The sequence below is a fragment of the Mustela erminea genome, chromosome 14 (genome assembly GCF_009829155.1).
Source record: "Mustela erminea isolate mMusErm1 chromosome 14, mMusErm1.Pri, whole genome shotgun sequence".
Taxonomy (NCBI): Eukaryota; Metazoa; Chordata; class Mammalia; order Carnivora; family Mustelidae; genus Mustela; species Mustela erminea.
In genome coordinates, this window is record NC_045627.1 from 43,195,330 (window position 1) to 43,209,353 (window position 14,024).

At 52.4% G+C, this 14,024-nt stretch overlaps 1 protein-coding gene across 2 annotated transcripts in view; it reads right to left on the reverse strand.

Moving 5' to 3' along the window:
* Window positions 1-6,922: 6,922 nt before the first annotated feature.
* Window positions 6,923-14,024, reverse strand: part of DLG5 (discs large MAGUK scaffold protein 5) — a 117,267-nt gene continuing 110,165 nt past the window's right edge. For both annotated transcript variants that reach the window (XM_032311856.1, XM_032311855.1), the window contains exons 28-32: window positions 12,867-13,010; window positions 12,523-12,650; window positions 11,260-11,369; window positions 10,505-10,614; window positions 6,923-8,712 (exon numbers count right to left, since the gene is read on the reverse strand). In XM_032311856.1, the coding sequence (XP_032167747.1) occupies window positions 8,609-8,712; window positions 10,505-10,614; window positions 11,260-11,369; window positions 12,523-12,650; window positions 12,867-13,010 (596 nt within the window). In that variant the 3' untranslated portion in view covers window positions 6,923-8,608. The remainder of the gene's footprint in view (window positions 8,713-10,504; window positions 10,615-11,259; window positions 11,370-12,522; window positions 12,651-12,866; window positions 13,011-14,024) is intronic.

Below are 14,024 nucleotides of genomic sequence, written 5' to 3' on the forward strand. Positions count from 1 at the left end.
ATACCCACCAACAGTGCTGGCTGCTGTTGTCTGGGCACGTTCAGACATTTCTTAACTTGCTCAGCTAGCTCCTTTCCTGAGCCCTTGAACGACCTCGTGATGACAGCCAACACAAGGATCCAACCCAGGGCTGCACGCCGACCCAGTCAGGGTGTGGGGCAGAGCTGTAAATGACCAGATCGACGACTCGGTCAGTTCCTTCTTAAGGACAGACACCACGAAGGCTTGCGACCTCTGTGAACATGATCGGCGCTGGCAAGTATCCGCAAATCCAAGCACGCCACAGTGTACCAGGGGCACACATGCGTATGGACACCACTTGGATTGCAGTCGTCTGTCCTGAGCTCCCCTCCTGGGGCAGAGTGGTTGCTGCTTCCACTTCTGCTGGTAAAGTAGCTTGATGGTAAGCAGTAACCCCTGACCTCCTGTGAATACCACCATTGTCAAGAGCATCACAGGAGCCCTCTATGCCGCAGCATGGGAACCCGAGCCCGCCATCACAGAATAAAGCACCACTATGGCAGGGAGGCCAACATGTTCCTGTCCACCCCGGCACCTGGGCCCTCCTCCTTGGACTATTGGGGAAACAAGTGAGCAGTCCACACAAGACCCAGAGAAGTTCTGTTGGGTCCCTCCATGTTCTTTTGCATCTGTAGGCATTTTGATTGGCTCCTTCCCTGCGTTCTTAAAGGCAAATTACGTGGGCTTTGACCTGAAATAAGGAACCTGCTTTCTTGGACACACACCTTTCAGATTCAACTCTGAGATTTTTAGTTTTAAATAACTATATTCCCTGCAAATGAAGATGACCTCAAGCAGCAGCCTCTTGGAGAATGACTGGCTTAGCCTAGCCTCTGTAACATGTACAGATTGTTTAGAATGCCATTAAAAATGTAATTTTAAAAAATACACTGATTTCTTAGAAAGGGACTTATTTAGAAATTTTTAAATGTTATCAAAAATAATATGTTTCAAACACGGAAATATAAAAACAAGTTATTGTACTTCAACAGAAAGGTCAACTTGTCAAACGCCAAAGTGAAACGTACATTACCTTCATTCTAAGTATTAGCAGATAATCTTAAAATATAAGCCGTTTGTCAAAAAAGAGACATTTCCAGCAATACTGTGCAATTTTAGAGTTATTCTTATTTTCATAGAGAACGAACACTAGCATGCACCGTTGCTGAACTCAGAGGACCTTCTGATTCTCTTCTTTTTTATCAGTACATATTCTTGGATGGACACCAGATGCCAGCCCCGTGCCGCCACGTGCTACAGAGCCCTCCCATCTGCAGGTGGGCTCTGGGGGTCCTGCCAGGCCCTTTACGTCCTCACAGTCACTTAGTTCTCAGAACCTCTGTCCATTTTCCATGCACTCAGGCACGCATTAAGTACCTTAGATGGTTCACGTCCCCAGCAAGGGTGGCATCGATAGAGAGCAACTCCCAAATAAGCAAAAGTCTGCTTTTATCCCAAAGGTAACACAGTGTAAGAAAAGGTCATAGGGAGGGGAGCCTGGGTGGCTCAGTGGGTTAAGCCGCTGCCTTCGGCTCAGGTCATGATCTCAAGGTCCTGAGATCGAGCCCCGCATCAGGCTCTCTGCTCAGCAGGGAGCCTGCTTCCCTCTCTCTCTCTGTCTGCCTCTCTGTCTGCTTGTGATTTCTGTCAAAATCTTTAAAAAAAAAAAAAAAAGGTCATAGGGAATTGCCTGCAACTGCCTAAAACCTGAGTGTATTTATCTGGGAAGTACAAACTCCACTTTGAAGATAAAGTTAAATTAAGTTTATTTTTAAAAAGTCTATAAACAACAACAAACTTAATCCGAATGCCCATTTGTGGGGAACTGGTTAAGTAAATGACTGGCAAATGCCCCTGTGAGGGGTGCCTGGGTGGCTCAGTGGGTTAAAGCCTCTGCCTTTGGCTTCATGCTCCCAGGGTCCTGAGCTCGAGCCCCGCATCGGGCTCTCCGCTTAGGAGGGAGCCTGCTTCCCCCTCTCTCTCTGCCTGCCTCTGCCTACTTGTGATCTCTGTCAAATAAATATATATTTTTTAAAAGTTAAAAAAAAAAAAAGAACATACCCTGTGTATGTGTTGAATACCCAGTGGTGCTTCTGGAATTCTTTTTTAAAAAAATGCCCCAGTGATTTTTTTTTTTTTTTAAATGTCACAACTTGCCCAGTTACTCAAACACAAGGCATTGCTGTGAAGGTATTTCCCGTGTCCATGAAAGCCCCTAATCAGCTGACATTAAGAGCAGGAGAGTATCCTTGATAATGTGGGTGAGCCTGATTCAATCAGTCGAAAGACCTTAGAAGCAGAAGCCTGGAAAGGCCTGGACAGATGAAACCTCACTGGAAAAAAAGGGAAGAAACTGCATGTGTGGACACAGCTTCAGCTCTCTGTGGAGTTCCACCTGACCACTCTTCCCTCTGTTGGTCCATGCCAGGAAGCCCCACCTGCCCCGGGACCTTTGGGCGGAATCCCCAGCCCTGTGGACCTTATGCCCAGTAGCCAGTACTCCCACTCATAGAAGCCCATTGCTTGAAACGGATTTCTGAAGTTCAACACATATCATACTGGTTTCTACTGGCCTTGCCTCTCTGGTAGAGGTCTGATGAACATACCAACTGGCAGAGGGCATGGCCACTGAAGGAATGAGTATGCGTTTTAGGTCCTTCCAAGCCCCCAGTGAGAGTAAAAATAAAGCAAAGGACATGAAAAGGTGTGAGCCTTAATTCTGGGATAAAAAACAAAAACAAAAACAAAAACCACAAAAACCACAACAGAATGATACATAAGCTTAATTTTGTTCCTTTATCAAACCCTCATTAAGGCAAAATAAATATTGGAAAAGGATTTTTTTTTAAGATTTTATTTATTTATTTGAGAGAGAGAGACAGTGAGACAGAGCATGAGCGAGGAGAAGGTCAGAGAGAGAAGCAGACTCCCCATGGAGCTGGGAGCCCAATGTGGGACTCGATCCTGGGACTCCGGGATCATGACCTGAGCCGAAGGCAGTTGTCCAACCAACTGAGCCACCCAGGCGTCCTGGAAAAGGATTTCTTTTAAAAAGAGAAAAATCTGGAAACCTGGGGAGAGCAGAGGAACAGCCACCACAAAATCACTTTAGAACATGAACAGGAGACGGACCAGTGGCAAGTTATGTAGCTGAGATGAGCATGCTGAATCTTAAAACAACTTGAGAAAGCAAGGAATCTTTGAATGGAAGGAACTGGGGCATTGTTCCTTCTAGAACTCGGGGTGGAAAGGAGGGCTTAAATGAATTCAGGAAGACCAAAAGAGACCCAAGTTTCGGGGCTCCTACATTTCCCTCAACTCGGCAGATGTCAGGGAAGTTTTCACCTTGGAGAGTGTAAGAGAACTTTCTGGACAGACCAGAGGATTGGTGCCACACTGAAAACAAACGAAGTGGCTGAGTGCTGCCGCCATATTGAATGCTGACCGTAGAGTGCCAGCCTTTCCCCCACGATGGCTGCGCACGTGCTGCCAGGCCAACCCTTCTAGTCAGGGCCCGAAGGACTCCTCCGGGGAATCTGAGACACCAGAGGTCCAACCCTCTGAGACCAAGACAAATGGTGGGGGCGGGGAATGAAGAAATTAGATTTACGAGAAAGGATAAAGGAAAAAAACTATCTTCAGATAAAACATCATACCCATGAGACAAATACAGAATGACACAAAGATGGTCATTCAGAAAATAAAGAGTTCTTGGAAATTAAAGATATGATAGAGTTCTCAAAGGTGAGAACTCCCTAGAAGGGACTGAAAGGAAATGCTGAGGGGATCTTCATGAAAGAATGGCGAAATGAAAAAATGATGCTGACAGATCAGAAATGGAGGGACCCAGGCCAGCATGTCCGACACATGAACAACCGAAGCTCCGAGAAGAGGGAAGAAGCCCCCACGGCAGCTGTCGGCAGACGCAGGCCTTATTATCCGGGCTCTTGGCATCAACGCACTCCCTCCCCAGTCTCCTGACCTGAGGGTAGCAATCCGTAGACAGCGGTGCATACAGACTGTTACTTTTAATCCAGGACTTTTCTAGAAGACAGTGTCAGAAGAAGGTAAACCGAGTCACCCTCCCAGGGAGAAAGAATTCCCATCATGAATTGACCCTTCCCCCCTCACAAGTGGCAAAAGGGGCAGCGATCCATCAACAGAGAGGAGAGCCAAAGAAATGGTGAAAATCCCTAGGAAATGCTCAGGAGAGCAGAGGAGAGGCGTGAGCACGAGAGCTGCAACCAGACTTCATGGATAAGGAGGCTGCTTGGGGCAGGGCCTCAAGACAGAGACGTGAAGGGCTATTCACACAGTGCCTGTCTTCACTGGCTGAGCTAGGGGAAGAACATCCAGCGGCCCTGGTGCACATTCTCATTTCCACTCAGCTTCTTTTGACGTGAGCTGCCAAGCATCCTGCCCTCCAGACCAGCATTCCATCCCACAGACGGCGTCCCTGACTTTCCAGAAGAGTCCAGTGGACGGCAGGGGTCAGCCTGCCCACGGAAAACAGCAGCCCAAGCCCTCTGGCCACGTTTCCACCAGACAGTGAGGACGTGGTGTGTGGAGGCCCCAATACCCCCAGGACCCATTCCAGTCCTCGATCGCAGACTTCCTCAGAAGGGGCTCTGGTAAATCCCCCAGGACACCGAGGTTCACCTGGACCCAGAGATCGCGCGGCTGTTTCTGGCCAACTATCCCTAATAGTGGCCATACTGTTCTCTCCCCATGCAGCTCAGTTTGTCCTTGACGCCAGGTGTTGTCAAAACTCAGTGCTCTACTGTTTCACAGTATCTCCACTGGGGTTAAAAACTAGAAAGCGAGGCAATTACTGAACCACAAATCAGCGCAGTACTCACTCTGGTGGAAAGGTAGAGAATTTGACCACGTTGGGCATAAGAGGTCCTCCAAGGGACGGATACGCTGCCCACTTTATGACTGTTTAGAATGTACAGTCACATTGTACATGCTTTTCTGTATGTAGGACACATTTCACAGTTAAAATTACATATATAATTGACACAGTACATATTATATAATAACATAGATATGATCATATATGATATATGATGAATATATATATTCATATACTAGCAAAGAGAACTTAGGGGAGAGCCATCAGAGGGCAGAAACCATACTCAGGAAGGTACGAGCCGAGGCAGATCCAGCCTCACAGCCCTGCTCCCTGTGAGACCATGGAGGCCGCAGGCTCCCTGTGAGCATATGCCGGCTCGGGGGTAGCCCTGCAGTTGCTTGCATTTCTGTCCAGCCTGGGTATCTGACCCAGGTGGTGCTCTGCTCCGTCCATCCAGGGCGGGCAGCAGTGCAGCTCTCTTGCCCCAGCACCTTTGTTCTGGCCAAGACAGGCCGGAGACTCTGGGCCAGTGCTTGGCTCCTAGTCCCGGCCCTTTGGTTTCCACTCCTGCGTATGAGGTGTCCAGGGGCTCCTCCAGCTTCCGAAAAGGCTCCCCAGAGCAGGGGTTCTGCTAGAGTCCCATTCGCCACCTCATCCCAAATGTCAGTATGGGAAAGGGCCTTAGAGATGATCTAGTCTGCACGGCCTTCAAAGGCCGGGTGCTGAGGCTACCAGTGCGATTTGTCCGAGGCCTCGTGGCTGGAACCTAAAGTTCCCTCTGCTTTTCCAGAAGGATCTGAGCCTGCACAAGACAGACACCAACTTGGGGCCGAGACCTACCTGCCTGTGCACCCCTCCCTGCTTCCCCAGTCTTGGCAAGCCTTGGAGACGAGCGTAATTCCCTCAGTGGAGCATTTGTGATCTCAGCAACTTAGTTGGCCTCCATTTTTAAGAGACAGTGTTTTTTCCCCCTCGTAATTATAATCGAAAACCACATCCCCTACAGACAATTTGGAAACTACAGAAAAATCCCCAAGAAGAAATGGTCACTCAAAAAGCCGCATGTGCAAGTCGTTAAGGTTTTGGCCTCACTGGGCTCTTGAAAAGAACCATTCCTTAAACAAGTAGCTGACTACTCCCGTTTGCCCGGTGGGCGACAAAGTCCCTGCAGCAGCTGCCCCCCTTGGGTCAGCACTGCCCCTGGGCTGTTGAGGAGGTGTGGGCAGCCCCATGGCCAGGCACACGTGGGCAAGAAGAATGTGCCCTGGGTCCCCAGCCAGCTGCACCAGCCCACACACCACCACAGTCCCACAGAGCACTCTAACTCCCATGACCACAGGTGAGGCCAAGGCCACAGGTGCACAATGCACCCTTACTCAGCCAGAAAGGACTAAGGAGGCACCAACCCCAAGTCTGCCCGCATTGGCCAGGTCACTGAAGCCGCACGGGGCTTTTCCAAACACAATGCCCCCTCCCCCACCTCCTCTAGGCAAAAAGAGCAGAGGAAGAGGGCTCTTCCCAGTCCAGGCTTCCTTCCACCCTGGACCACCCTGGAATTGTAGAGAGTGACACTTGGTATCACAATGTAGCCGCCGTGCCAGGCAAGGCCTTCTTCACTCTGGGGGCCCAACCTGGGACTCACCCCCTTGCAGACAAGTCTCTGGTTGAGAACATCAGGGGATCCCTGTGTCCTTCAAATCCCTTTTGCTCTTTGCAACCCTGAATATAAGTACCCGTGGGCAGGATTTGGACCTTACATAAATCAGCTGCCTGGCTGCCACCACCATCCACACTATGCTGGACGGGTGGAGGGGACAGACAGACACAGGGGAGGTTAGGAGGGGAGGTTAGAGTCAGAGGTGCTAATGCAGCAGGGAAAAGGGGCTCCAGGGGATCATGAGGCTGGAAAGGACATCTCACGTCAGCCAGTTGCAGCTACCTGCTACAGAGGGGAGGAAAGCCATCTCACACATTTAGGAATACAAGAGAGCCGAGGGGTGGGGAACTGATGGAAAACCAAAAGACCGCTATCTCCACGACAACCAGTTACAGAAATTGACCTTTATTTATTGTACTAAAGTCTGTTTAACTTTTGATACAAAGTAAGGTTTTAGTACAGAAAATCCCAGTCTGTCAGAACAGTACCTGTGCACACTGTACCGTCACAGTCCCGCTCAGGCTGCCGCTTGCAGGAACAGCCTTCGGGCACTGAGGAGGGCCTCAGCCCACTGTCTGTCCTACTTGTCTGAGCTAGAAGGCGCGTACCTGTGAGACCAAGGGCAGCACGGAGGACTGACACGTGTCTCTTTGAACAACTGTGCAAGAAAATAGATCCCTTTTTAAAAAATGTCAGTTTGGCTAAACTACAATCTAGTGTCTAGAATTACAAAGAATAAAATGAAATCAAAGATTTCTTGCTAGCAAAATGAAATGTTAAGAACAGTATTAAAATATAGGTCCTACCCCAGTGTCGCTTACACGGAGCCCAGTACAGTACCTATTATTAATAGGACGCACAGTTTAAGGAGGAACCACATCAAATCTTCAGCCAGAGACATCCAGCATCAGAAGTGCAAAAAAACAAAACAAAACAAGAACCCAAAAACAAAAACCCCAAAGACTCCCTCATGGGGTCCTATTTCTGCCGGGAGTGCTGTCACCGGGACTAAGAGGATCCCCAGCTTCTCTCTACATGTCTGAAAGCGAGGACACTCCTCGTTATGCTTCATCTAAGAGCTCTCGGTTCCAAGTCTGAGACATGAGTGTCTTCCTATCAGAGAGAGGTGATGTACCTGCCCCAGCCTATGGAGTTTAAGAATTACCCTGCAAAAATTGCACTGATAAAGCGGTCATTATTTACAGAACCTAAAGAGGACCCAGTGGCATGTGCCAGCCCTCGGTTTACACCCCGCCCAGAACCACAGTGTGGCGGCGAGCCCAGGGAGCCCAGATGGCCCAGGGAGAAGGCAGACGTAACGATCGCAGACAGAGAAGAAATGAGAGGACACGGAAGGGGGGACAGAAAGCCTGAGCGACAAGCTTGCGAGACGCCAAAATGGCCTTCCTGGTGCAGGAAGGGAGAACACAGCCGCTGGTGCCTCAGCCCCACAAAGGCACTGGTCCTGTGGCCACCACGTCTGAGCCCCTGCAGTCGCCATGACCTGCCAGGAGAGGTGCCGCTGAGAAGCAGGAAGTTTGTCGAAGCTCTGGTCCCACCGACGAGAACCTTCCAGAGCAATGTGGCCACTGCCGAGGTTCCAGAGTCATTTTGCTGAAAGCAGGAACAAAATGCAACACCAAAACAAAACGGGAGAGTGACGGGGTGGGGGGCAGGGCTGGGCACCGACAGCACGGGGCCGTTCAAGTAAACATAAACAACCAATACTTAGAAAAGGCTTGTAAACTTGTGATCTGAAAGGTTCTCTGCAGCATCTCTGATCGGCTGGCTAAGGTAAGGGTGGTGTTGAACCCCTCTATCAAAAGTCTTCTGTGTTTTTTACTTTGTCTTAAAGCACATGTGTGAGAGGAACACAGTCTTCGGTCTGGGGCCCAGATCCCAGTCCCCTGTGGCCCTCGGTCTACAGAGGAGGTGTTTCTGGAGTCCGTGTGCGTGGATCCTTCCCTTGCGTGCTTATATACAGATAGACGTGTACTTTGCAACCACTGAGCAGGAGCCGGGCCAGGCTTGCGCGTGGGCAGCCAAGCCACAGCCACCCCCAGCATGGCCTTCTTCTACAGTGGACAGGCTGGAATCCACAGGACTTTACTTTGTTCCTGATTGACCATTGCCAAGATCTGAGTGCAAATGCTCGACAGGGCTCCTCCCTGGACGACCCCTGCAAAAGAGCCCCCAAAGACACACATCATTGAGCTCAGAGCCAGACCCTGGGTTCGAGGCAAAATAATACATCTGTTACTCTTTCTGGTTTTCTGCCTGTTCGGAGCTACTTGGCCTGCCTTCCTCACGCTCTTCCATCAGCAAGAAATTGGGGAAGAAAAAGAAGAGTTGAGTACAAATAACTTTGGCTCTTTAATCTAAGACACTGACAACGTGGGCTCAAATGAAGGCTGGTGTCAAATTTTGCCAGGCTTCACGGGTGCTCGTAATAGGGACGACCAGGATTTGACCGCTTGCATTAGCTGCACGCCCCCCGCCCCCAACCCCGCACGCCCTGGGATGGGTCTGCCCCCTCCTGCAAGGGGAGTCCGGCACCCTGGAAGGCAGTCTGGGCTTGTGTTGTGACGGTCCAAACAGCAGCTGGAGTCTCCAGGAAACAAGAATGCGTGCCAGGACATCCCAGAGCCCAGTGAAGATTCCCAGGCAAGATGATGACACGTCCCCAGTTACGGCCCGGCCCTGCTCTGCAGGCTTTTACCACCACAGGTCCTGAAGACACTAGCCCGGGCTCTCCGTGTGCCCCACGGAACGGTGCCAGTAGACAAAACATGCCCGGCCGCTTGCCACAAGGTAGGGACAGGAACAGACAGGGAGCCCTTAGAAACTGCTGTGGAAATGTGCCGAGAGGGGCACCGGATGGCTCAGTCAGTTACGTGGCTGCCTTCAGCTCAGAGGGTCCGAGTCCCACAGCGTGCTCCCTGCTCCTCCCTCTGCCCCTCACCCCGCTCGTATGCACTCTCATTCTCTCTCTCTCTCAAATAAACTCTTAAAAAATAAATTTTTCAAGGGGCGCCTAGGTGGCTCAGTGGGTTAAGCCGCTGCCTTCAGCTCAGGTCATGATCCCAGGGTCCTGGGATCAAGCCCCGCATCGGGCTCTCTGCTCAGTGGGGAGTCTGCTTCTCCCTCTCTCTCTGCCTGCCTCTCTGGCTACTTGTGATCTGTCAAATAAATAAAACCTTTAAAAAATAAATAAATTTTTTAAAAAAGTGCTAACAGTAACTTTATGTTTGTTGAAACAAATAAAAAGTCAAAAGTTTGTAAGTTTTAGAGTTTTGAATTTTTCATTTCTCTAGTAAGTGTTAATACATTTGAGTAAATACTGGTTTATGTCAGATTAGAAATGAAAACTCACACACGCATATGTAGAAGCTCCAAGATGGGGTTCTGAGGCCAACTGTTTTTGCATGAGAAGCAGGAAACGAGATCCTAACAGTCTGCACAAGTGAATTAAAATCACTGCTCCTGCCTCCATGACCCCAGTGTGATTAAGCCCCTACTGATGACTGAGGTTAGCAGAGGGAGGAAGCCACTAGGCATGATGGCAGCCAACAGGCCAGAGCCATGCTGCCTTCGGTTTGCTGTGCCTCAAAGACCAAAGCTGTCGAGAGTGCAGCTTTTCTTGGCCAAACCTCAGGGCTACACTGGACTGCACTTCACTACCCTTCACAGAAAGTGTGAAGACCAGCCAGCCACAGCCACCACCGCCAGGCTGCCTGCGCGGGACCGCTGGAGCCCTCCCGCACAGCACTGCTGCTGGGAGACAGACCTGCCACTGCGTGGGGAAAAACCTGGGGGACGAGGCCGGGGGACCTCCCTTGTCAGCCTGTAACACTCCGCTCACTGCCCCGCACCGGCCAGCAGGACAGCTTCGATGCCGGGGACCGTGGCAGCACCATGGGGCATCTGTCCACGCTGCCTGCTCTTCCTCTCCGGCCCAGAGGCGCACCTACCTGTGAAGTACCGACTGTACTCCTGTTCGATCTTCTGAGCCGTCTCAAACTGCTCTTTGGAATGCCTCTGAGTCACCTTGTCCTTCAGGTAGATGGGGTCTCTCTGCTCCCTGTCGGACACCCAGAGAAGCAGTCTGAGTGTCTCACCTCCCCAGGCCCTTCTCTTTGCTTTGTCTGGAGTAACAGGGCCTCCGTCAACAGGGTCGCCCCGTAAAGCACAGCGACAGCCTGCGGGCCCCAGGGGGAGCTCTGCATGGTAGGGGGAATGGTGAGTACTCCAGTGCGTGTGTGTGGAAAGCAGCTGGCCCCTAGGTGCAGGCACCAGAAGCTTGGAAGCACAGAAAGGCAAAACGGATGGAGGCCCTGTTCGGTGGTCAGCCCAACCAGCACAGAAGCTGGGGCTCAGGGAAAGCCAAGGCTCATCCATGTCCCAAGCTAGCTCCTGGCCGACTGGACCCAGCCAAGGCCACCTAGCTGCTTGCGTCCATGTGAGCCCTAAGCTGAGAGGCAGGAGAAGGAGAGAGAAGGCTGGGATGCCCAGGTAATGACGCAGGGAACCATGGCAGCAACCACATAGGGCCAAGGGCCAGTGGGGACGAGGACTGTGCCTGGTTAGCACTGCCTGAGTGAACATGAGACCTTCTGGCCATCTCCTTCTTCCACGCCCACCCCCACTGCCCTGGTGTCTGAGCCAGCAGCCTTACCCCCAGCAAGCACCCCGAGCCCACCAAGCCCCCGAAGACCCAGTCACCTACTTGATGTGTTTGGCGCTCTTGTAGTGGATGAAGATGACGATGGGGTAGATATGCATGTGGTGCAGCCGCTCGATGGCATGGGGGGCGATGTCCAGGAGACAGTGCCGGTTCTAAAGGGGGTGCGTGGCCAGTCAGGGCCTGGGGATGGCCCTAAGGACACTGGAGTCCTGCCATAGATGGGACCCCCTCCCGCAAACATTGCTCTACCTCCCTGCATCAATGAGCACTTGAGGACCAGTCTAGCATGAAGACCACGTAGGGAACCCAGGGAGAGTGTCATCCCACAAAAGCTCTCCCCACAAGCTGTCAACTCTGATGGTGGTGACAGCTAGGAGCCAGGGCACAGTAGGGTCTAGATGGCCTGCCTCTGACAAGACACAGGGAGCTTCTTAAAGCCCGACCCCAGCCCGGCCTCAGAAACCTCACCGCCGCCAGACTGAGCAAATGAAGATGGGGAGACCCAGTAGGACCTGCCTTGGGGAAGGGGCGTGTGTGTCTGCTGGCTGTGACTAAAACATGTCTTGGGGACCCCTGAGCCTCCAGGTGGAGTGTGAGCCAAAGAAAGACCACGGGCGCTCTGCACAGGGTTCTCCTTGATCCCCAAGAGCTCCACTGAGGGAGCCCAGGCGCCAGCCGGCTTTCTAACTCCCTGGGGCGCATCCACACTCCCTGCTGCGAGAAGCCACCTCCCTCATTCGGTGAGGAGCAAAGCCAAGCCTTATGAGGTGCAGTGAGCAGCCCGAGAAGGACAGGGCCTGAGGCGTCCACACTTGATGGCTGCTTTTCCAATACCCCTTACAGGTTTCCCCACTTTTTCTCACACTCCCCGGCAAACGGACCCCAGTACGTTCAAGAGCCTAAGGACGCAAGGAAACGGTTCTTAACCCTTTCAGGAGCAGGGCCCTGATGGAAACTGGGCACCCTGTCCCCAGAAAAAAGCACACATACAGTTCTGCACACACGCTGAGCAGGGCAAGACCCTGTCATAGAATCCGCCACATGGGGCTTTCCGAGAGCTCAGAGCTCTCACCAGATCCCGAATCCTCAGAGGGAGAGGGGTGACATGGGCACAGGACTAGTGCCCTGTTTATGACGGTGGAAACACACAGAAGCAATGGGGCAAACCCTGACAGAGGGTAACTTGGACTAAAAGGACACGGGTGAGCGCACTGAAGGCCCGAGATGCACAGGGCAGAGGTCCAGAGCCGCGGGGGGTCCACACCCAAATGCTCTGACCCTACCCCTGGTCTAAGCAACGGGTACCTTTTCTGTGATCTCCTTTATGGAAGCCACTGTGGTCACATCGAAATGGCCACTCCTCCGCTTGTAGTCGACAAACAGGCAGTCTTTGACACCCCGCTCGATGGCCTGCTGAGAGGCCTTCATCACCTCTGCAATGCACAGACACAGGAATGAGATGCCCCCGGCCCAGGGAGCCGTCACAGCACATTCTGAGCAAGAACACTGTGCAGAAAACCTGTCCTCCTGTCCCTCCTTCTGGAGAAACACACTGATGTGAGCCACTCAGAAGGGCGCTGAAACACCATGGGACCCAGCTCCAGGAGACGGGTGGACAGAACCCGGCTGGCAGCGAGAGTGCCCCTTACCAAGGGGGCATCTGCAGAACTTGCCGGGCGCCTCGTTCACCAGCATTTCCTTCACCACGTCCAGTAAAGGCCCCAGGATCAGGACAGGCCTCAGGGAGGTGCAGTCTACTTTCTGGACCCGCTGATAGGCGAGGCTCACGGAATCTGAGGGAGAGAGGGGCAGTGTCATGGGGGTGCACCCGGAGTAGAGGGAGGGAGTGGGAGGGAGGCAGGCAGGCCCGGGGCCCTCGGCTGCCCTGACCTTGCTCGCCCCAGGCAGGTCCACCCCCTCGGCCCATAAATCCCGAGCCAAGCCAGGTGAGCAGCTCAGCAGGGCTCGCCTGGGACTTGGCTGGTGTAGCAGGAAGAGGCAGACCAGCGCACGCACGGTCACTCCTGCAGCCAGCACTAGTGTCCCTGCTCTGTGAACACCCAAGACAGCTGGTCTAGAGCAGTCATTCTGGCACTTCCTTCCCCTCAAATTCTTCCTCACGTGTCTCAGGCCTGCTCCCCTTGACCCCACTATCCATTGTCTGCTCTAGGCATGCAACCTGCCCTGCAGGCAGGTGTGCTCATGTGACCCCATGAGCAGAGGTGAAGCTCCCAACTCCTTGCCCTCCTCCCAGGGGCTAAAAAGGACAAGACCAGGGCTGCCCAGCCAGCCCTCACCCTGATGAGGAGGACAACCTTTAGAAGCATGGCAGAGCTACAGGACCAACGGGACTGGGGTCCCTGGATGAACCCCAGGATAGAGCTGCCTTCCTGGGGCCACCAACCAGCTGGGATTTGATGGGGGCAGAGAAATCACACTTCGGCTACTATTATCTGGTCTGGGTTACAGGAGTCACATCAATCTTTTGTGTGTAGTACATAACCCCGCTGCCCCCTGCACCACCACAGTCCCTGAATGAATAAACAAATCGTTGCCAAAAAAGGCAGCCTAACACCAGCACCTCCCCATATCAGTCACTGTGCTGGCATCTCAGAAACACTTCGGAAAGAATACAAAACACAGTCTCACCAGTGTCACAAGTCAGCAACTTGGGAAAAGCCCCAACGACCACACAAGTGCTCTCGACGCTTGTCCAGGTGACAGAGCCAGAGGTCCCAGGGAGCAGCAGGGGTTAGAGGCATGCGTGCTGGCCCCAAACATGAAGAGACCAGCAGGAGGCCCAGGAG